Source organism: Drosophila santomea, chromosome 2L, assembly GCF_016746245.2.
Source record: "Drosophila santomea strain STO CAGO 1482 chromosome 2L, Prin_Dsan_1.1, whole genome shotgun sequence".
Taxonomy (NCBI): domain Eukaryota; kingdom Metazoa; phylum Arthropoda; class Insecta; order Diptera; family Drosophilidae; genus Drosophila; species Drosophila santomea.
In genome coordinates, this window is record NC_053016.2 from 21,442,892 (window position 1) to 21,467,345 (window position 24,454).

Consider the following 24,454-nt stretch of genomic DNA (forward strand, 5'->3'; position numbering starts at 1 on the left):
GTCAATACTACTCTAACGCCCAAGGTTGTAACTTCTGATAAATGTTTCGTTTTTTTTTTTCATTTTATTTTATTGTCTTGCCAATTTCTATCGAAAAAAGTATAAAAGTATTTGGGTCAGTCACGCCCAAAAGTTTTTAAGATGTTTTGATGTATTTAGTAATCTTGTCTATGTCCATCGATATGCCAAAACATGTTTAAAATTTATATTTTTACTAGCTGGTATCTGATAGTCCAGAAACTTCAGTATAGCGTTCCCTATCGTTTTTCTTCCTAATTTCATTCAAAATTTCAATATACATATATAAAATATTAACAGACTACTATTGTTGTGGTGACATATAATAATTGTCTACATTCGGAGTACTGTACCAAAAAAACAAAACCGTTATATGTAGGTCAGCAAGTACGCTGTACAGAAAACTTAAGCAAAATATAAAACATTTGTTTACAAGAATTAAAAAAATACCAATTAATGTCTGTAATTATTTTGGCTTTGACCTTGATATTATCTTCTCTGGTTATATCATTTTTAGGACTTTGAAACTTGAATTGACTAGTAATTAAATCGAATATGCAACCGTTTTTTATTTAATACAGCTTTTTATAAACTCATAATATGTCAGAAAAAAAGATCCACAATGCCTAAGCAATGTATAGTGTAGTGACCCTCAAATAGTGCAACCTTTTTTAGTGTGACTTATAATCTTTGTATAGATCCATTTCCATTTATTACTCTGAATGCAATTTTAACGAACAGATTGTTGTATTTATATATTATAAGAATATGAATATATAATTGATTTAAAAATATAATTTACTCTCTATAACATGTTACCATTGACTTAAACAGTTTTTAAAATCAAATTATAGACAGTTTGTATCTGGATACTGTTTATTATACCCGTTACTCGTAGAGTAAAAGGGTATACTAGATTCGTTGAAAAGTATGTAACAGGCAGAAGGAAGCGTTTCCGACCATATAAAGTATATATATTCTTGATCAGGATCAATAGCCGAGTCGATCTGGCCATGTCCGTCTGTCCGTCTGTCCGTCCGTATGAACGTCGAAATCGCAGGAACTACAAAAGCTAGAAAGTTGAGATTAAGCATACAGACTCCCAAGACATAGAAGCAGCGCAAGTTTGTCGATTCATGTTGCCACGCCCACTCTAACGCCCACAAACCGCCCAAAACTGCCACGCCCACACTTTTGAAAAATGTTTTGATATTTTTTCATTTTTATATTGGTCTTTTAATTTTCTATCGATTTGCCAAAAACCTTTTTGCCACGCCTGCTCTAACGCCCACAAACCGCCCAAAGCTGCCACGCCCACACTTTTGAAAAATGTTTTGATATTTTTTCATTTTTGTATTAGTATTGTAAATTTCTATCGATTTGCAATAAAACTTTTTTCCACGCCCACCCTAACGCCCACAAATTGCCAAAAACTGTCAGTGTTTAAGATTCTCCTTCGCACTTCCACCAGCTGAGTATCAGATAGTCGGGGAACTCGACTATAGCGTTCTCTCTTGTTTTGTTTGTTTTTTATTTTCCGTAATAACTTGACTAAAGCTTAGAAACTTATTCCCTTTTTTTATTATTTTTTTTTTAATTTACACAAACAAATATATTTTAAAACAATCTTGACAAAAACTCGAACTTTTTTGTGGTATGTACATGTGTAAAAATCCCTTAAGCTACTTATGTTTAAATTTAAATTAAATACTGCGCTTCTACATTTTATTTTAATCGTGTACATATACATATGTATGGTTTGACACTCGCGAACTTTAAGCCAGCATTTTGTATGCGAGAGCCAAATCACACTTTAAGGCCCGAACCCAGACTCTGAAACCACAATTAATTAGTAATAGCGCCCACTAGAGCCCAAAATAGCCCGACTTAAAATGTAAAGCCCCTAGAATGCCTAAGACAATTAAGCCGCGCCACCATAAGAGCGGAAGACTTCTTCTGAGTCGACGGAGCACTGAGCTGCGCAGTGACCCGCCTGAAGCTTTGACGCTTCTTCAGAAGACTTTGTGGTGAGACTGCAGAGCCCCAAGATCAACATCCGCACCAAACGAAAGTGAATATGCGGAGAGCACGAGCGTCGCGCCGACGTCGACGCTTCAACGGTGCCAACGTAGACGTTGACTCATATGCTGAGACAGGCAGCGCTGCGGTGAGCCTCAGTGATTCACTTGTTCGCGTTCGCATCTTTGGCAGCCGAGGCTGTGGCTTCTGATGCAGGCGTCGGCAGCGGAGCTTCTGCGACGCGCTGCGGTTGGCTTTGCTGGGCACATATAAAACAAACGATCTCGGAGAAATATTCACAATCATATTCAAGTTGTTCGTTCGCGCGTTCGAGTTCCTGTCCGAGAAGATTTGGGTTTCCATAAGTGTAAGAAAACAAAAACAGACAGGCGACAGTGATACAGTGTAATCGTTAGCTGCGGCTCACATCCGGGAAGGGATTTGGACCGGACTTTGTTCATTTCCTTATACCCAAGTGCCCGACCGGCGGTGGACCAGTGAAAAGTTAAAGGACATCGTAATTACTCCTCGCAATAGTGAACTGCCAGGCGAGCTCCATTTGGAAATGTCGCAATGCATCCAGGTCAATTGGGCTGTTTGGCTATTACTTGTGCAGCCCCAGCCTTTTGTGGTTGGAAATTAAATTCATTTGCGGTTGATTGATTGATGGATAGTTCCATTGATTCAGTTTCAGTTGTCTCTGCTCCGAGGTTGCCGAGCCGCTACCTCCGACCGCCCGTTTGTCAGTTTGTGCAGCCATTTCGACTTCGGATTTGGTTGCCACCGTCCATTGTGTTTAGCTCGGTGGAAATTTATTTGTTGGCGATGCGATCTGAACTTTGCTGTTTGTTGTTTTGTTCTGTTTTGTTGAATTGTTGCCAAATGCGCCAACACAAAAATTTGCAGTTTTAATTTATGTGGAAAGCGCCCACGGAAATGCAGCAGAAACTGCAGCAAGCGGACAACACATCACCATTAGAACCCCCAGCCCTGAAATAACATCAAAATTCTTGTTGTATGGGCCATTAGGCAGAGGAGTTACTAAATAAAAGTACAACATTAAAAGTACAACATGATCTAAAAGCTTAAAGGACAGTACATAGAACATTTCAATTACAATTTTAATTAAACGGGCCATATATGTATATACAATTTTTTGTTTAAATATTCGCCGGTTATACCCGTTTTTTTTTTAGAGTTAATGCATATATATAAAAATCTTTTAAAAACGTTCCTATAATCTCCAAGAATAATATTAACATTTATATTGCCAGATCTCAGATAGTGAGACTGATCAAGATTATACTTTATAGCGTCGGGAATGCTTCTAAATCTTCATTATATTCAAGAAATCGAATTTTCTCCACAAGTAATAGGTATTAAATTTATTGTTTTGAAAAGTTCAAAATGTCGATAGGAGTTCTCAATTAAAATCAGATCAATTTTAAAAGTGGGTTGGTGGATAAGTAGGCTTTAATTCCAGACCTACTTCGACATTTGGCCTTTGATTTTTGTAAGTTGTATAACTTTTACCTGTAAAACCCTTCGGTATTTAATCTTTTATGAAGAAGAAGAAGAATGCACATTCTTAATACATATATATGTTGTGTATATTATTTAAAAAAAAAAAAACATCCATCTAAATTTAACAAATGACGTGACGCAAATTTATTTTCGATACAACCCCGCAAACAGACTAGAAACTGTGATTTTTAGCTCACCGCACATTCCCCTAGCTCTATGTACTGCCGCCCACAGTGATTTTTTTTGCCGGAGTATTGCATATTTTATTTGGTACTAGTTTCCCGCATTCCCGCAGCGGCTCATAAGTGATGTACAAATTTTTTAAGCAGTTGAAATACAAGAATTGGTGTATTCTCAAATTACGTCATATAGTTTGCTACGAAATTGCTGAGTTGGCAAACACCCTTCGTTTGACAATTTTCTAAGGTGTCAAAGCTTGTTTGATATTATAATTCTGATCATATTTTTGAGGACAGAAAAGCCAGTTGCGAATAAAGTCCAACTTGAAAGATATTGCCTTATGCTGTGTGCAGCTACATGTGTATACAAAAACATTAATTGCTAAATATTTTTTCTAAATACTGATTACACATAAAGTAATAAGTACCTGCATTGGCGTTGACTAACAGCGTAATGCCTTATTCTCCCCACTCGCACATAAAATCATTTCTAAAAATTACAAAAAACCATTGCTCATTTGATGCCTGAATATGACTTCGATTAGTTGGCTGGCTTGGTAATAGATAGATGTAGATGTAAGCCTACAACGGAATGTTTCAAGGGGCTCGTAAGCTATGAAGTGGTCTGGTATGAAGTGGTCTGAATCGAAGACAAGTCCTTTATATTTATAGCAGATTTCAATGAGAAACAAGGCTTTGAATTGTCACAAATGGGTATCGTTCTCGTTTCAACATAGATTTGTAAGTGGGGAAAGCTGCAAAACGTTGAACCTCAATGATCCACCTGATTTTCAACGGCTTTTAAATATAATTTCTCAACCGTTATAATTGCTGCTAAAAGAAAGTTCGTAGTGTTAGTTTTTAGTCTTTATCTCTCGTTCGCGAGACTTCTCATACTTAATAAAGTATGCTGCGCCCCAATTATACAAATATTTTTAGTCCATAAATTCTAAGAGCTTAAAATAGAAAGTAGAAAATTTTGCAGAAATTTCTAAATCTGAACTAAAATAAACAAACAATCATTAAATGTTGCCCAAAAAGCCAGAAAATATTTTATGCTAATTTTGGCTTGGTAAAAACCAGCAAATGCTCAAATTGTTGTTTTTGCTTGGGACTGTGCGGTTTTTACTATTTTTAGCTTTTAGTCACCACAGTCGCAGAGATTGGGGGATCTCCCCGAAACAGGTTTCCCTAGGAGCAACAAGGCACCAAACACTTAATCTTTGAAATTCCTCTATAGTCTTCGGCAGCACCTTCTGATTGACCACCTTTACATTTGGGGTTCCAGTCTGAAGCAGCACACGGACTTGTTTGGGACTCGTAATCTCGTTCAGAACATATTTCATGATAACATTTTTGCATTAAGGTGTTGATGAAATGTCGACTCGGATCGGAAGTCTTAGAATTCTTTGAAGTCATTAAATATGCTTGATTATCACTGTTTGAATTGGTTTTCACTTTTATTTTTCCCTAGATTTCTTCAGCCTCAAATCCAGTGTCGGAAAGCCATGACTGTTTCAAAGTTTAGGGAGCGGCTCGCCTTATTTATTACACTGGCAGTGGTCGCCTCTGCCAGTGGTGACTACCAGGCTAACATGTTTCTAAACGGGCAGTACCAAAACGGTATCAAGGATCAAAAGGCGAACCACCTTTCAGTAAATCCCTCGACGAACGTGTTCCTTAACCACGCCATCATCAGCAGGCAAGCGTCGCCGTTCCAGGGCCCAACCTATCTCCCTCCCAAGGAATTCCTGAAATGCGCCCCCGGTCAGCAGTGCGTCCGCAATGGTCAGTGCCTGAACGGATTTTTCGGCCAGCAATTACCTAAGATTCAAGTAAGTGAAACGCTTTTTAGACTCCGGTAAACATTTATTTTCCCATTTGCTTTTTGGATCACTTGGAATATTGATTTCGGGTTTTCCCGGTACAGAAAATAACAATAAAATAAATCCGTTCGTCCGTTGCTGTGGCTTGATTAGCCTGCCTGATCTGCATTTTCTTGCTTTGCTACTGACGTTGCTGGCTTAATGGCTGCTGGCCGGTGGGTTTAGTTGTATGGCACATTTACCGCTATTTTCCGGTTTGTCATTACCAAGGTTCGAAATACATGACCATATACATATTAACATGCTGTCCAGTCCGTAGACCGAAATCCGTAGGGACGGGGAGTTTCGTAATCGCCCAAAACGAATAAAAAGCGATGTTCGTGTTTATTGCCTGGCCAATGCACGCAAATGTACAAAAAACAAGAAGTCAGCGACACTAAAGTGGGTAAATAACCCAAATTTGGCAGTTCGTCAACATATTTCCTGTACCGGTATATTAATCTTTCTAAAAGTTTTCGGGAAATACTATAAGAAATTCTCCAACCAATAGAAGAAGTACAGTTTTGAAGCCCTAGGGTATATTAAGGGAGAAAGTTAACTATCCAAAATCATTTCGCTATCGAGTCAACAAGTAAAATTTACATTAAATAAAACAGAAAAAAAGCGCCAGATTACCAAAATCTTTTTTAAAATTTAGCAAAACACCCTTTAGATGCCATTTCGTCGGAACATCTGTGTAATTGCAAAATGTGTAAGGGAAAAAAATTATAATAATGAAAATACGCGACGTACTGGTAAATTGCATTTCGGAATAATTAGCAATACAGTCGGAAGACAAACTATGAATACGCGCTATATCAGCAATCTAAACAAACTGATGATGTTAGAACCGACAATTAAAAACGCTCTCAAATTCACATATATGTATTTATAACAAACAAACTATTAGTTCCGGGACTGTGGAAACGGATATGCCAATCTACTGTTTCGATTGAAGCACTTAAGTGCACTTGCCCCAAACAGTTCAACCGTACGGGCAATATATGCTGGCACTTTAAACAAAAATTCACGCATGGGCTCGATCGCAGATATTTAATTAAGAAACCATTTCAAAATACCCAAACAAGATTTGACTGCTTTCCAAAACCACTAAAGCTGGTCTTCTGCGATCAAAGCCCGAAGTTATTGCTTCGTAAATATATCCATGCTATTTAAAGCCCATTTAGCTCAACTCACGCTCAGGCCAAAGATCTTCATTAGTCAAGGTCGTGCCTCAAAACCAAACTCAGAACATTCAAATGGGTTTCCGATTTTAGATTTTCTCGCTTGGGGAGATATTCAAAACGAAATAAATAAGAGGATTTAGACAGATTCATTTGTAATATTTAGAGACTGATTGATATATGGAGTGCCAGTTCTAGCGAATCTACGATCTGAACTGGTTTTTAAACTCTTCTTTATTGGACAGGCGTTTTTTGTCTGCTATCTACACCTGATGGGAAACTGCTCAGTAAATTGTTGGGCTGCAAATTCCTCACGGGGACCCCGCCTTAAGCTACTGATGTGGCTTCTGATCTCTGACCAGACACTCTCAGAGTTATTTATTTGCAATTGTTCAGTTGCTAAATGCCAGTTGACCATTGAGATTTGATAAAACTAAATGTACCATATGTATACCCGCGGCAAAGTTCAATGCAAATGCAAAGGCTTAATTCATCTAACCGTCGGTCACTGACTTTAGAATCTGGCTGTCCACCTATTAGCACATCATTTATCCAACTGGCAAACTTTTGTGACCTTTTGGCCAAATAATCTTAATCAGTTGGGATGTGATGCAACATTGATGTTATTTTAGAGTTGTTAATCAAGTAGGTCTACAGATATATCATGTGATTTGTATATTTTCAAAAAAAAGAGAGAGAACGCTGTAGTCGACTTCTTCGATTATCAGACACCCGATACTTACATAGTGGCAGGGCGAACGAGAATGTTTAACATTCATTTTGGCTTATCGGTTGAAATTGGCAAAAAAAAATAATAAACTGTAAAAAATCAACAGTAAATTCAAAAGTGTGGGCGTTGGCGCGGAAACATTTGGAAACAAACTTACGCAAAAATGGCCGTGCTATATACTCACCCCTACCAACCCTTTCTTAAAAATCTAAAATTTGTTTCTCAACTTATGAAAAATGCAGTGCACTCTATATACAATTACGCCTCACGCCTCAGCCAGTAGTGTCTATGACTAAAGCGTTCTTTCTTGATTTTCTAATGAGATCTATGCGCTAAGTTATATATACCTCATATAACTATGCATTTTTTATTTGCATTCTTGTTGTTGGTAGAGTAACCATTTGGCCAGCTCAAGACATGAAATTTTGTTTTTCCATAAATGCCTTCCAATTATTTCCTTACATGGTCTATTATACTGTGCATATGTACAAAAGTTCATGTTGCCCTCAAAAATGTCCAACCTTTTCGCAACCCCTTTACGGTGGAAACAAGGTGCTTGGCGTCTTTCAGTAGTTCTTTTACTGAAGCTATGAATATTTTATGAGAATTGCTGTTCAAGATCACATTCAAAAACTGCTTTAGAAACTTTAGTATGCTATGCTCACAAAACTTTGAATTTATCATAAAATAAATTGGTAAATAACTTAAGAACTTACCATAATCGAACTGTTTATTCCCAGAACTGTGATCCGGAAACCACTGTATGCTGTACCTATAGGGCTCCTGCCACCACGACAACAACCACTACTCCCGTGCCAGTGGCAGTCTGTGACCACGACTCCGACTGTGTGACTCCGGAGAACTGTCGGAACGGCGAAATTAGCGCTGTAAACTACGTAAAGAAACAAGGAGTAAGTGTTTATTCACGACCACACGCGGTCAGAATACGTTTCCATCAAAAGAGTTGAGCAATCCATAGTTATTTCAACTGGTGTTCGGCTTTTTCCCATCATTCAGCTTTTTTAGCTTCACTTCAATTGCAAAGTAGCTGTGCTGCTTTAATGGTGTCCCAATGCCAAAACAAACAATGCTACTTCAGCTACAACTGGCTACGCCGGAACCTAAATCGACCGCAACCATTTCACAAGCCCATTGGTAAACACGGGAACATCATAAAGAAACGGCACCGACAGCTTATTGGCACGCAAAGTGCTGATATCCTTTTATCGGCATATATCCTTTAGGCACAAGAGTACTTGAATGCCGATGGTCAGGTATGTTTGCGCTGGCTGCTGATATGGACCCTTTTAAAGTGATTCTGGTGCCAGCGCCCTGGCTTTGACAGTGCTTTAAAGCGCGAATACGCAATTAAAATAACTGTGGCAATGGTAACAAACTTAACACCACCAAGCAGCAATCAAACTGGAATGCCGTTAAAGTACAAGTATTGCACTACATGCGTGCATCCAAGTAAAAAGTGTTCAATTACAGCCCAGCTGTATATTCAGACCATGTACTGCTGTATGTATTTATAAGTATACATAACCAGAAGGCAGGTCGGTTCATCGGCTCAGCACGGCCGACCTCAGCACGGCGCGATAGGAGAGGACAATACTCAGAGAGGCGATAAGAAATTCGACTGAGAGATCTCAGGTTTTCACCAGGCCAGTGCAGTTGCATAATTTGCTTACAACATGCCGGAAAAACGGGTCAGTTGCGTACCGCGCTGTGCTGCTGCATGCAACGCCTTGAAAAAATGAGCACAACAAAATTTGGCAGTGCAGACGGCAAAGCAACAGCTGCAAGTTCGGCAATATCATTGCTTGTGGCTCTGAAAACGTAATAAAATTGTTGAATCGCTGAATTGCATTCTTTGGCTGCGATCAAGAAGCCCTTGTAGGACCCCATGATTTCCCCCTGCACGATCCCCAGTACGGGCCATAATTGCTCGATTTGCTTAGTTATACGCACATCAACGTCATCTGCGGGCATGCCTCATAGCCCACACTTTAGTGAACCTTTGTTTGGCAGAGAGCAACCTCAGTGTATAGTATAGTTTATAAATTTAAATCAAATGGCTGCAAAGTGGTATTTACTGTATAGTGTAGCAATAAAAACGTTAGGAATGCAGGCAAGGTCACTTAATTCTGGCAAATAACGAATGGAATCGCAGGTATAGCATGGGCTTGGTATAATTATTATGATTTAGAGCTTATTCTGCAGAACCTCTGGAAATAGGAATTTTATATAATTGATGAAACATAATTTGTAGCATTCAGATACACATAACGTAGTTACTAGCAATACAAAACAATATTTCTTGTAAATGTGGACAATGTTGGCCCATTTTATATCTTGAAGTTTTATCCAAAATGTGGCTTGCTGTGAGCAACTTAGTTCATTTGAAAATATAAGTCATACTGCGTATATAAAACAATAGAAGTTCCGTGATAGTCTTTTTTTCTATTTTAATTTATTTCCTTTTTGTAGATCAGTTATAAAAAGTTATACAAATGTTAGCTGCTGACAGAATTATTGCTAGAAATATAACTGTTTGTCCTAAACGCTATTTCTAGAACTATAGAATACAATTGTTATAGAAGTGTGCCTGTAAAATACATGGGTAAAGTATTTGTTTGGTACTTTCCTTCGTTACTAAGCTATTTATTTTTTTCAAAAAAGCCTACAGCTGCCACAGAGTTCTTCAGAATATAAGGACAGAGCGGCGGTATACATAGATAGATTCCGAGTCTATGCCAAGAGCTATAACAGGGCGAAAACCAAAAGTACGTAGGCTCACAAAGCCGGGAATGTCGAGCGCTTAGCATGCAGACGAAAAACTCAAACGGCTAACTCAAGGTCTAGGTCGCGCTCGAGTTCTCTTCGAGGTTGCTGGCTGGCTTGCTCATACGGTTGTCGAAAAGTCGTTAACAGCTCTTAACGTTTATTCGAGTCGTGCAGCTTGACTTTGTTGCTGGGTTTTTGGTTTCCTTTGGCTAATGCGTGTTTTATGGTCATTATAATTGTTATGGTTTTATTAGCTTTGTATGCTGCTAATCGACATCGATTGCTACGTTCCGATACAATGGCTGCGACTTTGTTTAAATTAACATAAATCCGTGATGTACAATAATACACAGTTTACAATGAAATCTTGTCCGATTGATTTGGGTTTTTATTAATTAGTTTTTTTATAGAACAACCGAACGCTTTGCAGATTTGGTATCTGGTTTGGTCATAAATTACCGAGCATACGCCCACGTTAATGATGATTATGCATAAACTGCACCGCATGACGCATAAACAAAAGGCTTTAACACCGAACTTGTAACACAACTGGCTGGCGACCTGCCAGCACTTGTACTTCAGGGCCGAGCGTGGTATTTAGAAGCTTCTTCCACTTTGCGGCTCGGCTCGATTAAACTTGGCCCGTACCAAGATAACCACTCGTAAAACGGAAATTTTCAAGCGTCCACTTTATAGGTTTATAAATAGTGTGCCGTAGAGAGGTGAGGAGTAAGACTAGGCAATTTAGTGTTGTGCTAGAGACGCCTTAATGCAGTCATAAAAATAGTTTCGTGTGTGCAGTGAAGCATTTGTGTCATAAATTTCGCCGCTGGAGATGTCGTCACGGCTTGACCTTTCCCCAAGCCATTAAGGCAGCAACGTCCTATCACCAAAGTATCCGCTTCTGCATTTCAGCTGAATCCATTGAACTTGGTAATGGCTTTAAATTATACATTTTTATAATATATGTATATATATGTATGCTTCGAGTAATTGCAACATTATTAACAAATTGCGACAGACAATCTATGGGACATTAACAACAACCTTAATGGACAACTTGTCTGGTATGGCCAGCAACAACATTAATAAAAAGCATTTTGGGGTCTCCCTGCGCGCTTGTCGTTGGTGACTACATATTTTAGCTGTCGCTGGTACACAAGTAGTAGCTCGAGGTTTTTGTTGTCGAAGTTGTTATCTTCGCGTAACATGATTGATCATAAGCTATGCAATGGCCACTGACCACTGGCAGGTAATCGCCGCTCAGGGGCAAAATTGGTGTTGTACGGCATTTCGCCTCTCGGGAAATCTTGTTGTCATTGATCAAAATTAAATGCGCTTCTCCGTCCTGCTTTCTCGCAGAGCCGTCCTTTTTAATAATATGTATTACATAAGTTTAATGTGCGCGGTAGGCTGAGCTCCACAAAATACCAGGCTGTACATTATGTCTACATTAAGATAACATTTGATTAACTCTGAAATGATACAAAATTGAGGCAGAGAGCCTCTGCCGCTGTGCCTAATTATGATCTTCACAAATGAATCACAACAACAAGTTCCACAGGCCAGGGATAATGGTAATTTCCATTTATGAATGGAGCTGGAACTTGGCAATCGTAAGTGCTTTTGTCTAGATCAAATCCATACGTTTCTGCTTTCATACAAGTAATTATTTGACCACTACCAACAATTTTTCTTAAATTCATTTTAAAAGTGTTGATAGTTGTTAAACTCGTCTTTGGGCAGCTGTACCTATTTTCTTTAAGTATATGTACAATGTACATACATATGTATACAATTTGATTGAGAAAGCATCGGATAGACATAGTATGGCCATTGCATAACCCTCAATTGTTGAATGTTTCAAAACATTCAGCAGACCGACAAACTTGACAATGCCATTGTATGCAGTCCGTACTGAAGTAAGGGGGCTGGAAGGGAGACGGTGTCCGCCAATGGCGGGTTGTATTCCACCATGATTCTGCAATATTTTCTCGGATGCCTTTAAGCCAAAGCTCAAAGACCATTGACAGGCCAGTCGAGTAACTCCGTCCCATGGCGCACTTGACCTTCCAACATTTGAGTAGGCACATAGGTACATAGTGGCTAACGGCCAATCAGCTATAGTAAGTTCTCGCGATTGTGTGTCATTGGCAACCGTAATAGTTTATTGAGGCTCTTTTCTTAACCTCACTCACTCACTTTCACTTGCAGACCAATCACTGCCCTGCGCCTGATATTTGCTGTCGCATACCCTCGACAACGCTGACGGAGGATGGGTATATTTTCAACCTACCGAAAAAAATCTTTCCACTCCCGACGAAACCAACAGTGCCCGCCGTGCACTCCACCCAGGCGCCGTTTCGCCCAGAAGCAACGGCTGCGGTGACAGCTAATCGACCCACCATTGAGTATCTGCCGCCCTCCACCACACAGCATCCCAGTTACGAGAACGTCCAGACGAGCCGACGACCAGTCTACTTGCCACCATCCCCGGCCCCCGAGTCGGCCAGCAGTCTCATCCCACAAATCAGGCCTAAAACGGAGCCACGCCCCCAACCGACGCGGCAGCCTTCGAACGAGTATCTGCCGCCTGCAGTCGCTAACGAGATTCCTCGGTTCGAGCCTGACCACTATCCGCAGCCATCAAACGAAAAGCCAATCTACCGCGGAGAGGACCTACTGTCGCCTCAGATCTTCCCCTCAACCCAGCCAGCTAATATCCCAAAACACTTTGCCAAGTGCGCCTCAGCCTTAGTGTGTACCTCTGAGAACTTCTGCAATTCCATCGGAGTGCTTTCTGATACTGCCGTAGAGCTGTCCCCCATGGAGGCGGCTTTTCGAGTGCCCCTTACCGACTGTTTGCAGGCCGAGAACGGTTCCCCCGGCAAGTGCTGTCGTGACCCTAACTACGTAGACCCCTGGCCCGTTAACTTAGCCGGAGTGTGCGCGACAAGGAACAAGCGGTAGCCAGGCAAACTCCTTACACCTAGCAACGTCTAATATCTTTCTTTTCCAGTACAAAGCCCACGGGAGTTAAGGATCTGGATGCAAACTTTGCCGAAATCCCCTGGCAAGCAATGATCTTGCGCGAGTCAAGCAAGACGCTTATTTGCGGAGGAGCCATTATCGGAGACCAATTTGTTTTAAGCTCCGCCAGCTGCGTAAATGGGTATGTGAAACCCGTCTTTAGTTTCTTCAACGCACTATAATTGTAACCCCCTAGCCTTCCGGTGGTCGACATTCGTGTCAAGGCTGGTGAATGGGAGCTGGGCAGCACGAACGAGCCTCTGCCGTTCCAGCTGACTGGTGTCAAAACCATCGATGTCCACCCCGATTACGATCCTTCGACAAACGCCCACGACTTAGCCATTATCCGACTCGAGCGACGCTTGGAGTTCGCATCGCACATCCAGCCCATCTGCATAAGCGACGAGGACCCAAAGGATTCCGAGCAATGCATCACCTCTGGCTGGGGAAAGCAAGCGTTGTCTAGTAAGTAAAGTAAATATTAAAAGCTTTTCGTGTCGCGTAAAAAATTAAAAATCTTTTTGCCACGCCCACTCTAAAGCCCACAAACCGCCAAAAACTGTCAGTGTGTAAATTTCTCCTTTGCAATTCAACCAGCTGAGTAACGGGTATCAGATAGTCGGGGAACTCGATTATAACGTTCTCTCTTGGTTTTATCTTTGAGCTGCACTCACACAACGTCATATTTTATTTTATCAAAAATTCTACTTAAATTACTTTCTCGATTCGATACTCAACTTTATTTATCGTTCCACAGTCCATGAAGAGGGCGCTCTAATGCACGTGACCGACACTTTGACGCAAGCGCGCAGCGAGTGTGGTGCCGACTCCAGCAGTGTGTGTAGTGCTACCAAGTTCGACTCTTGCCAATTTGACGTAGGAAGCGCACTTGCCTGCGGCAGCGGCTCGAACGTCCGCCTCAAGGGAATCTTTGCCGGTGAGAACTCCTGCGGAGAGGGGCAGATAGTGCGTTTTGCCAAGCCGGACATTAAGTGGATTAACACGGCGTTTGCCGAAAAGAACAAGCCGCTCCTATTGAAGCGATTTTGAGATTTATTTTGATTCGGATTACAACCAAGAAACGAGAAATTGTAAACAGAGTACATAACCCAAACACGATTAGGGGTTATGAACTTGCCATTGCGATTTCGTTGGAGCTTGAAAAGGGCCATGAAAATAAGAGGGCATTCTATATTATCAATGTTTTGTATTTTTTTAAAATAATTTGATGCAAGCCTTGCTTATAACGTTGCTTGAAATTGTTTCTTGGAAAGTGTTGTTGTTTCGTGATTTGAAATTTTAAAAACTGGCTTGGGGGTACACAAATCACTTATGTAAGTGGTTATTTTTTCTAGAACTTTGTCGTGAATTATAATTAGAAACGTTAGATGGAAACGAGAAATCGTTGATATACCAAATTAAATGTTTTTGTTTACAAGCTCGCAAAAATTCGTATTCTTACCTGGCCACATTTTAACTGCAGCTCTAATGAATAAGCTATATTTTACTATCTAGATACAATTTTTCTCATTGACCTATCGGAGTTTGCTCGAATATTTGTATATGTTGCTTCTATGTTCTATGTACGTAAAGTCTAAAATAATATTTGCCTCAGTGACTAAGCCCAACAATGTAGAGTCATTGTAGAGTACATAGATTGAGTTTGTATGTTAAAGATTCCAGCTATGGGGGAATGTAAAATACTTATGTAATTATAATAACTTTGAAGAAATCAACTCACCGCCAACCAACCACAATAAATAGAGATTATATAATTTTTAAGATTTCCACTTTCTAAGCGAAGGCCCTAGACCGACACACGTAAACCGCATAACGGAATCTTCGCTGCACCAGTAAATTCGTTGACACTTAAAATTTTCCCTATATCGTAGATTGAATATGTATGTTATTATGATTAATAATTCTAAATCTAGCTTATAGTTTATTTTTTAAATAAATAAAAACTAAGATGTACAACATATTTTCCTTTTTTCTATATGTACTCAATAGAAAATGGATTTACATTTGTATAACCTTGTAGAGGATATATTGACTTCAGTCAGAAATTTGTACAGCAGTAAATTTGCAAATATTTGGGAACAAATAAAAAATATATATGCTTGATAAGAGTACACATTGTGTACTACACAACTGAGCCGATAAGCTTAAAGAAGCTGCCACGCACAACATTTTGAATTTGACTATTTCTATAATCAAAAACATTTTGGCCACGCCTAAAAATCGCTAATAACTTTTATACCCACATTTTTGCCAAATGTATTTTTTTTATAATAAATCACATTTAAACGACGTAACGATTTCTCCTGCGACCTACATACAATCTTATATCAAAACGAAAACGGATTTTTTTCAACTAAGAAAATAAAAAATTTAAAATTTAGATTTTTGACACGCTTTATTAAAACAGTTATTAGCACTCTCATGCATTCTCTTCTAATGTGACAAATAAAAAATTTAAAATTTCTTAGTTAAAATGGATCTTTGTTACAAAAGTAGATATTAATACTTTTGTAACTTGAAGGGGCAATCGCCAAAAGTTTTTACCTCGCTGTAAGGTTCGATTGCCAAAATTTTTGAAAGAAATAAATGTTAGTTTTTGTATAAGTGAAATACCAATAACTCAGTTATTAAACAACTAATGCACATGATTTTGACCTCTGACCTTCGTTTAAAAAGTATAGAAAGCTATTTAGCTTTTTAAGGCTGTTTTCCCATTACCCATTACCATTACACTAAGTGGTAGAAACAATGTTTCTTCTATCGTTTGGATACGCTCATAAAAAATTAATTATATCAAAAGTTTAATTGTTCTGAATTGGTTAAGGGTGCTGCTTTTTTTGTTTAATAACTTGAAACATGGATTTTTATGGAAATATGTTGCAAATGCTCAAGTTAGGTAATGTCAATGGCTATACAGCTTTGAACCTACAAACCATCGTTACTCTTATTTAAAATATCCGTCAAAAAGAACGAAATAAAAGATTTATTGTGGAATTTATTTGTTTTTATTTGGTTTATTTAGACAAAATTGGATTAAAAAGCTAGATTTCATCTGGAATAAAATATATATAATTTATAACATATATATATTTTCAGCGACATATTTTTAAATGTGGTGCATTCAGCTTTTTATAGGTGTTTTTCAGCTACACCACCGAAAGTGGTAAAAATTGAGTATTTTTGATCAAACTGCTTTACAGAAGAATAAATATGTATCTATCTATATTCAGATTTTCAAATACCGTTTTGTGCAGACAGACAAAGAAACAAAATTTAGTTTTAAAAAATTCACAAAAATTTTGGGAACATTTGTTAACAAACAAGGTTTCATACGACGCGTACTTTTAACAATTTATTTATATGTATGTATAATTGCTTATACATAAATCCTATGCATAATTTAAATAATTATTATTACTATTATTATAATTTTATTAATAAAACATTGATGAACAAGATTTAAGTTTCATTGATGAAAAGTTTATGTAAATAGGACAAGAAAAATTTTTAAAGAATTGACGATATAAACATTTTTCTAGAAAATTTGGTGAAAATTTAAGAAATAATTTTATGATTTACCCGTTAAAATGCGCTTATTGGTGATGATTGGCGCTCTTTTAGCGGAGTTTATGTGATATTTTTCATAGCGATGATATTGTAGGTCATGCCAACGTTAAAATCATCAATTGCTTTCATACAAACTTTAGCGGTGATTAAAGGTTTGAAATTTTTATATTTTGGTAATTAGTCGTTAAAAAAGTAGTGAATGGAAATGCAGGGTATACCTAGTCGCGTTTGAGCACTCTTTTGTTGTGCGTTGTCATTTCGTGAACATTCGCAAATCAACATTTGCTAAACAAAATTGTTTTATTTAACTCATAATATAAAATATCTTTAATTTTACTACGAGTGATCTAACCTAAGTCTGCAGGACAGCCGATTATAAATTATAAAGAAAAAAAACCGGACACTAACAGGTGTAGGTACAAGAAAAGTTGAAAATGTAAAATAGTGAAACCAATAAAAACAAGAAAGAACGCTATAGTCGAGTTTCCCGACTATCTGATACCCGTTACTCAGCTATTGGAAGTGCGAAGAGTCTTCCACACTGACAGTTGTTGGCGTTTTGGGGGCGTTAGAGTGGGCGTGGCGAATCGATAGAAATTTAGAAGACATACAAAATAAAATATTAAAACATTTATCAAAAGTTTGGGCGTGGCAGCTTTGGGCGGTTTGTTGGCGTTAGAGTGGGCACGGCAAAAATTTTTTTGGCATATCGATAGAAATTTACAAGACTAATACAAAAATGAAAAAATATCAAAACATTTTTCAAATGTGTGGGCGCGGCAGTTTTGGACGGTTTGTGGGCGTTAGAGTGGGCATGGCAACATGAATCAACAAACTTGCGCTGACTCTCTGCTTACAAACTTATCGCTACTTGCACGGCCGAAACATTAAACACCATTTTACCATTCCGTTTTTTTTGAAAAGGCAATGCCTATTTTTGAGAGGGTACTAATCGATCAATGTAACCAGAGCCCATTTATGCTATCAGCTTTTATGTAACATTAAATATCTAGTTATATAATGTAAAATGTATTGTTTGAACAACATATAAAACAGTTTTATGTGAAAAGATTAAGTTCGAAATTAAAACGTGAAAATTGAATCAAAGCCTAAAGTACTAAGCTAATTCTACTTAAGATAGGTAATGTTTAAAATTAAACATTTCATGGCCTGCAAAAGGACACGCCTCTCACAACCAAACAAAAAATGCCATTCACTTCATGTTCGGGAAGAGTGTAACAAAAGAAAGAAATCTATAATCGAAAGTACATTGCCGCCGAGATTCGAAAAATCACCTTACTTTTTGAAGCCACCTCGTATACAATACATTGATCACTTGCATCTGAACAATAAGTACTTTACACAGTTGATTTAAAACAATGCTATAGTCGAGTTACTTAGCTGGTGGGAGTGCGAAGTAGATTTAAAAAAAATTCGTTTGCAGCGTTGTCAAAAAATCTAATAAAAAACAAATATTTCGGGCATATCAATAGAAATTTTAGAGACAAATGATATAAAACAACATTCCTAAAAAGAGTGGGCGTGACAGTTTTGGGTGGTTTGTGGACGTAGGAGTGGTCTTGACAAAGTTCTGTAAGCTTGCACAGCGTAGGCGTCTCCATGCTGCTCCATGGCCATGTCTTCGAAGATATCAAAACATTTCTCAAAAGTGTGGGCGTGGCAGTTTTAGGCGGTTTGTGGGCGTTAGAGTGGGCGTGGCAATATGAATTGACAAACTTGCGCTGCGTCTATGACCCTGGAGTCTGTATGCCTAATCTCAACTTTCTAGCTTTTGTAGTTCCTGAGGTCTTAGCGTTCATACGGACGGACAGACAGACAGACGGACATGGCCAAATCGACTCGACTATTGATCCTGATCAAGAATATATATACTTTATATGGTCGGAAGACATAGGCGCAAAGCAGGTTATTTTTCTTAATGGTGATACGCCCATTCTTTTAAACAATGTATGCATTTTTGTTATTTTTATTATTTGTCTTTCTTTTTTCTTTGGGAATGCCACAAATTTCTTTTGCCACGCCCACATACACTAGCTGAGTAAGCGGTACCTGTAAAACGCGGAACTCGAATATGCACTCTTTCGTGTTTTGTACTGTAATAGACTCCTTGAAAACAATGGGACAATTAGAAAGAAAAGTTTCCAAACCTATATAGTATGTGACATGTGACATGATCAAAAAACCAAAAATATTGCTCGAATCCTTCAATGCTCGAACATATTGATACGAAATGCAATCACGTACAACGAGAAGCCCGAAACACGTGGGAGAAAACAATCGTTAACGGCAAGTGCGCGAGAGCAAGAAGGATCCATTAAAAGATGCTACCGAACTGAAAAAGGATCTCAACACATCCGCAACAGTGCAAACAGTTCACACATGTCTAAGGGAACATGGTTTAAAAGGCTGTAGTCGAAGGAAAGTCCCTCTTTTAAATGGGAGACACAAACCCAAGCGCATTAAGTTTGCCAAGAAACATTTAAAATGGCCGAAAAAAGGAGGAACTTTCTATGGTCAGGTGAGAACAGGGTTGTTATTTTTGGTGGCAATGGATCTTGATCGTATTTAAGGCGCCATAGGAACACCGAATATAAGCCAAATTACACAGAAACAATTAAACACGGAGAATGGTATGGGCTTGTTTCCCGTACTATGTAGTTGGGGCAATTCATTGGATAAAAACCATCATGGATCAACATGTGTTTGTGGATATTTTGGTGACGGTGATGCTACCCTTTGCCGAATACTATCAACAAGACTGTGACCCCAAGTACACCAGCAGGAAAGCCGAGGCTTAGTTCCAAAATAAATATGTTCCTGTTTTGGAGTGGCCTGCAATGTCCCCACGCCGTAATCCCATCAAAAATCCTTGAGCAGTTTTAGCTTCAAAGCCTACTAACAACAAATAACTTTGGGCTATAATAAAGAAGTCCTGGAGCAAAATATTCCTAAAACGGTTCCAGGACCTAGTTGATTGCATGCCAAATCGTTGCGCTCCTGTTATTGGTAATAAGGGATACTTTACGAAATATTAAATTAGTGGGATGGGTGTAGTTTCAATACGCAAACATTTGTTATTAGTGAATTTGTTACTATCAAGTTTAATATTGAACAATTAAGAATTTTTCATAAAGTGATGCTATTTTATTTTTCGGTTAATTTTGTCGTTCCTAAGAAAATTTCTTATTTAAGATAAGCATAAAAAGAACTATTGTAGTTCTTTTTTATTTCCTAAAAAGTGAATTGTTTAACCTTTCTAAAAACCCTAAGTTGTAGGTAGGAGACTTATTCAAAGTTTTACTGGGCAAGCTGTTCTATTTGATTTTTCGCAGCTGAATATATTGTTGTTTACCAGCGGAGTCCAAAAAAATATTAAATTTATGAATTCAATGAAGATTTTGTCGGATCGGTAAGTTTATCCAAAATTACAATGGCTATTATTATAAAAGATAAATTAAATTCTTTGATATATAGATAAAAGTGGCAGACGTATAAACAAACCTTATTGGGATATTCCAATACGATACGAATTTAATAAAACTGCAAACAAAATACATGTACAACCAACTTTTGAAACATTTTGAGACATATGTACGTGTAGCCAGCTGTATGTTCGCTAAAAAATTAAATGTGTTGTCTTTTACATTTAAATTTAAAAAAGTACGAAATAATTTAAGAAAAACATAAATTATTTGACAAATTTTTATTAACTTTGAATTCGATACATTTTTAAAAAATTAGTAGTCAATTTGTGAAACGATAAATCTACCTTACATCGTAAATATATTTATATTTGTAAATATTATAAAAAATATTGTGTAAATGGACGGATAATTTCTTCGAATACACAATATTTCCCTTTTTTTATTTCATATATCTGTTTGAATTCCTCCTTGTACAGCGGAAATATTTTGTTGAGGTCTCCGTGGACGACTTGGCTCAGATGCAAAAGAGGATTGATATGGCGACGGAGCAGTCGGAAGCGCTGCAGCGGATACCTGGTTCTGGTAATACTCATCTCCGTATTCACTGATCTCCCGATTGCTGATTTCGTTTAGGCGCTTGTACCTTTCCCGACGCGCTTCTACCAGGTAGAGTACCCCAGCCGGCAGTAGCAGCACAGCGCCAACAACGCCCAGGGCAAATGACCAACCCATATCGTTGTTCTGCCATCCAGGCATCCAATCCCGAGAATCTCCCTTTGCGCCAAAAGTGACCACAGCAATAAATCCGAAAACAGAGCCTACAACCTGGCATGATCCAATCGCCAGCAGGAGCACCATATACCTGTCATCATCGCGAGATGTACGGAGAAATGCTGCAGTGAGTGGTATAACAACAAGGCACATTACAAAGCATAGCGTAGCAAAAAGTTGAACGGATATGTAGAAACCAGGCAGGAGAAAGTCGTGTATGATGTAATATTCCTCTTCGAAAACCCATAGGCATCCGTTAAAGGGATTGTCAAAAAATCGGTGTATATCCTGGAAGTTGTTGAAGCAAACTTCCCATAGGCCTAGGTTTGTGAATCGCGGGTTTTGTAAACTACCGTCTGTAACCAGCCAATAGGGCGTGGAAAACGCGATAATAAAACATATTAAGGAAAACACGGACGCACAGACGGCAACTTGCAAAATGCGGTTGGACGCACCCATTGATTCCTTCTATTAAAATATTTGTAACTAATCAACTCGGAAAACAACACGCCCTAAAGTGTGACCGTTGCACTAAAATAGTATTTTTGAAAAAAAACCTTGTTTAATATAGCACTTCTATATGGAACGGTTGGTATATAAGCAGATGTGAAATTTCCCGCGCGTCGGCACCATTTTAAAAATGTGATACCTCAAATCGGTAAAACCTATCTACTTGTATATTTCCTATTATTTTTTATTCATAAACCCTCTCAAAAAGTAATTTAATCGTATGATATAACTAAAAAAATGTTAAGGACGCTCGGTCCGACAGACCATTTGATATGTGAAGTGTATGATGATGGTAAACAGATCTGTGGAATAAGTGAATCGAAACAACCACAACACAATTCCATAGCAAAACCACAACTCGCTGACGTAAGGGAAGTCATACAAAATTGTAGTAGGACATAAAATCCGATATCTTTATAAAATCAGTACAGTAAAGTATAGATAAACAAAATATACTTAAATTTTTATGTTGCCAGAAAGGTCTTTTAAAATAAAAAAAAATATGAAAAGTAAGAAACACCGACAGAATTTCTGCGGACTGAAAACACCAACACTGTAGGCCGATCCTGCCACCTAGATTTAAATATTGAATAATGTAAAAAAAAAACAAAACAATGCTATAGTCGAGTTCTAAGACTAACATATACTCGTTACTAAGCTGATGGCAACAGAATCTAGAATCTGTATGCTTAATCTCAACCTTCAAGCTTTTATAGTTCCCGAGATCTCGACGTTCATACGGACGGAAAGACAGATGGACAGATGGACGGGCAGATCCAGAGCAGATTCCAGAGACATATGTAAATGCGGCGTAAGTTTGTTTCCTGATGCTGCCACGCCCACAAACAGCCCAAAATTGCCAAGACCACAGTTTTGAAACCGTTTTGATTCATGTTCATTTTATTATTAGTCTTCTAAACTTTTATCGTTTTACCAATAAATGTTTTGCCACACCCACTCTAACGCCCAAAACTGCCATGTCCGCATTTTTGAAAAGTTTCGTTTTTTTTCTCTATATTTTAGCCACGTTATTTTTTTAAGAACAAAGGGAAGAACTCTGTAGTCAGGGTACTCGACTATTAGAATTAGATTAGACCGATAGGATCAGACAAATAAGTATATTCTTTATATACGAGTATATGCTTGGAATACTTATTAATGAATGAAATACATATATCCTTCAAGTCTACGAGTAACGGGTATAACAATAGATAGAAAATTTTTAAGTTAAGTTTAAGAGTTATTCATATTACATAACATTTTGAACAAATATACGGACGTCTCCTCTCTCCCAACAGCGGTTAGCGATCGGTCTCTGTTTTTGTCTGACCCGCATGGTTCTTAATTTTCTTACCTCTGCTTTTTAAAGTTTTTGCATTGATTTTTCAAAACACTGCGTAAAAAAATACTAGTTAATGCTAGTTAAAGCCCAATCCGATGCCGATAAATTCATTAACACCACCGACGTAACTTGTATATGCAAAATAAAATGCAAGCTTCATGAGGACCATAATTTTGTAAAAGGGACTGTTTATGCCCTATATCTCTAAGACATCCACGAAAATGAAATTTTCAATGAACTTAAGTCACAAAATGTGACGATGGTGTGTCTAAGCCGAGTGGAGTTATCCTATTGACCTTCGAACTATATAATCTGCCATCGAAAATCGAAATCTCTTTGCACTCCGTTAAAGTTCGCGAGTATACACCAAACTTTATGCGTTGCAAGTCTTGCCAATTGCTCGGCCACACGGCCAAGCATTTCAAAAATTCTTCCCGCTGCCCTGATTGCTCCCTTCCACCACACACTCCAACTAAATGCACAAAAATCAACTGTGCCAATTGTTCTGATGAGCATTCGGCCTCCTTTCGACAATGACCAAAGTACCAAGAATAAAAGGAAATTCTAAGAATTAAAACTGTTAAATAATGCACTATGCGTGAAGCGAAAACAATATTCTTGACAACACCACACACTCCGGTTATCACCGCTTATCAGGCAGCTATAACGCAAACGAAAACAAAAATGACAAAATTATTAACGCGTCCATCGACGTAGCCCCGAATAACTCCCGCTTCATTCCCTTTTCACCATTCCCCAGTCCCCTATTCCCAGTACCCCCTACCAATCTAAACAATCGAATCTAAACAAATATAACCTATCCCCTGCATCATCTGATCAAAAAATTCATGCAGAACATGATACCGAAAGCCCATCAACATCTTCTATTCAAAATAAATCAACATTGCATAAAAATATTTTAAATGCCAGAAAACCGAACAATGAACCTTCCGACGAATCTATGAGCGATTCATAATTTCATAATCCCCAAATTACCTCAAGTCTAACAAACTAATATCCGCCTTATCTTCCCGATTATGTCCATTACACTAGTTCAAGGGAATATGAATGGTTACTTTAACAATTACGACGAGCTACAACTCTTATTTAACGATACCAACCCGGATGTTATTTGTCTGCAGGAAACTCATCTTAATGCTTCTGTAACAAATATAGCTTCCCCCAAGCAATTTGCTGCATATTTCTATAACGTTATTTTTAATACCTAACCCAAGCAAGGTGTCAGCATACTCGTCCGTAAAGACATTCCACACAGACCTATAACAATAAATGGTAGTACATGCTCTTTAGGTATTGAAATCCTAGCTCTATCCAATATCTGTATTTTTAATACATACATACCTCCATCTCAATTCGTAGCAGCCAACGAAATTCTTAATGTAGTGGACCAATCGTATATGTTGGTGATTTCAATGCCTGGAGTCTAATGTGGGGGCCCCT

General features: G+C 38.2%; 2 protein-coding genes across 2 annotated transcripts; one reads left to right on the forward strand and one right to left on the reverse strand.

Moving 5' to 3' along the window:
• The first annotated feature begins 2,298 nt into the window (after positions 1–2,298).
• Positions 2,299–15,317, forward strand: LOC120454075 (inactive serine protease scarface). The gene is made up of 7 exons (XM_039639088.2): positions 2,299–2,404; positions 5,215–5,575; positions 8,260–8,430; positions 12,521–13,272; positions 13,326–13,478; positions 13,533–13,801; positions 14,094–15,317. The coding sequence occupies exons 2-7, from the start codon at positions 5,249–5,251 to the stop codon at positions 14,384–14,386; spliced, it is 1,965 nt and encodes a 654-aa protein (XP_039495022.1). The 5' UTR covers positions 2,299–2,404; positions 5,215–5,248; the 3' UTR covers positions 14,387–15,317.
• A 5,316-nt stretch (positions 15,318–20,633) lies between these two features.
• Positions 20,634–21,664, reverse strand: LOC120458647. Its single transcript, XM_039646376.1, has one exon. It carries the CDS (start codon positions 21,598–21,600, stop codon positions 20,815–20,817), a length of 786 nt encoding a protein of 261 aa, XP_039502310.1. The 5' UTR covers positions 21,601–21,664; the 3' UTR covers positions 20,634–20,814.
• Positions 21,665–24,454: the final 2,790 nt, after the last annotated feature.

Excerpts from the sequence above, each read along its gene's own strand:
- LOC120454075 (XM_039639088.2), top strand. The coding sequence starts at position 5,249 with ATGACTGTTTCAAAGTTTAGGGAGCGGCTCGCCTTATTTATTACACTG. Across the intron at positions 8,431-12,520 it reads ACTACGTAAAGAAACAAGGA|ACCAATCACTGCCCTGCGCC; the intron begins GTAAGTGTTTAT and ends TTTCACTTGCAG. Across the intron at positions 13,273-13,325 it reads TGCGCGACAAGGAACAAGCG|TACAAAGCCCACGGGAGTTA; the intron begins GTAGCCAGGCAA and ends TTTCTTTTCCAG.
- LOC120458647 (XM_039646376.1), bottom strand. The coding sequence starts at position 21,600 with ATGGGTGCGTCCAACCGCATTTTGCAAGTTGCCGTCTGTGCGTCCGTG.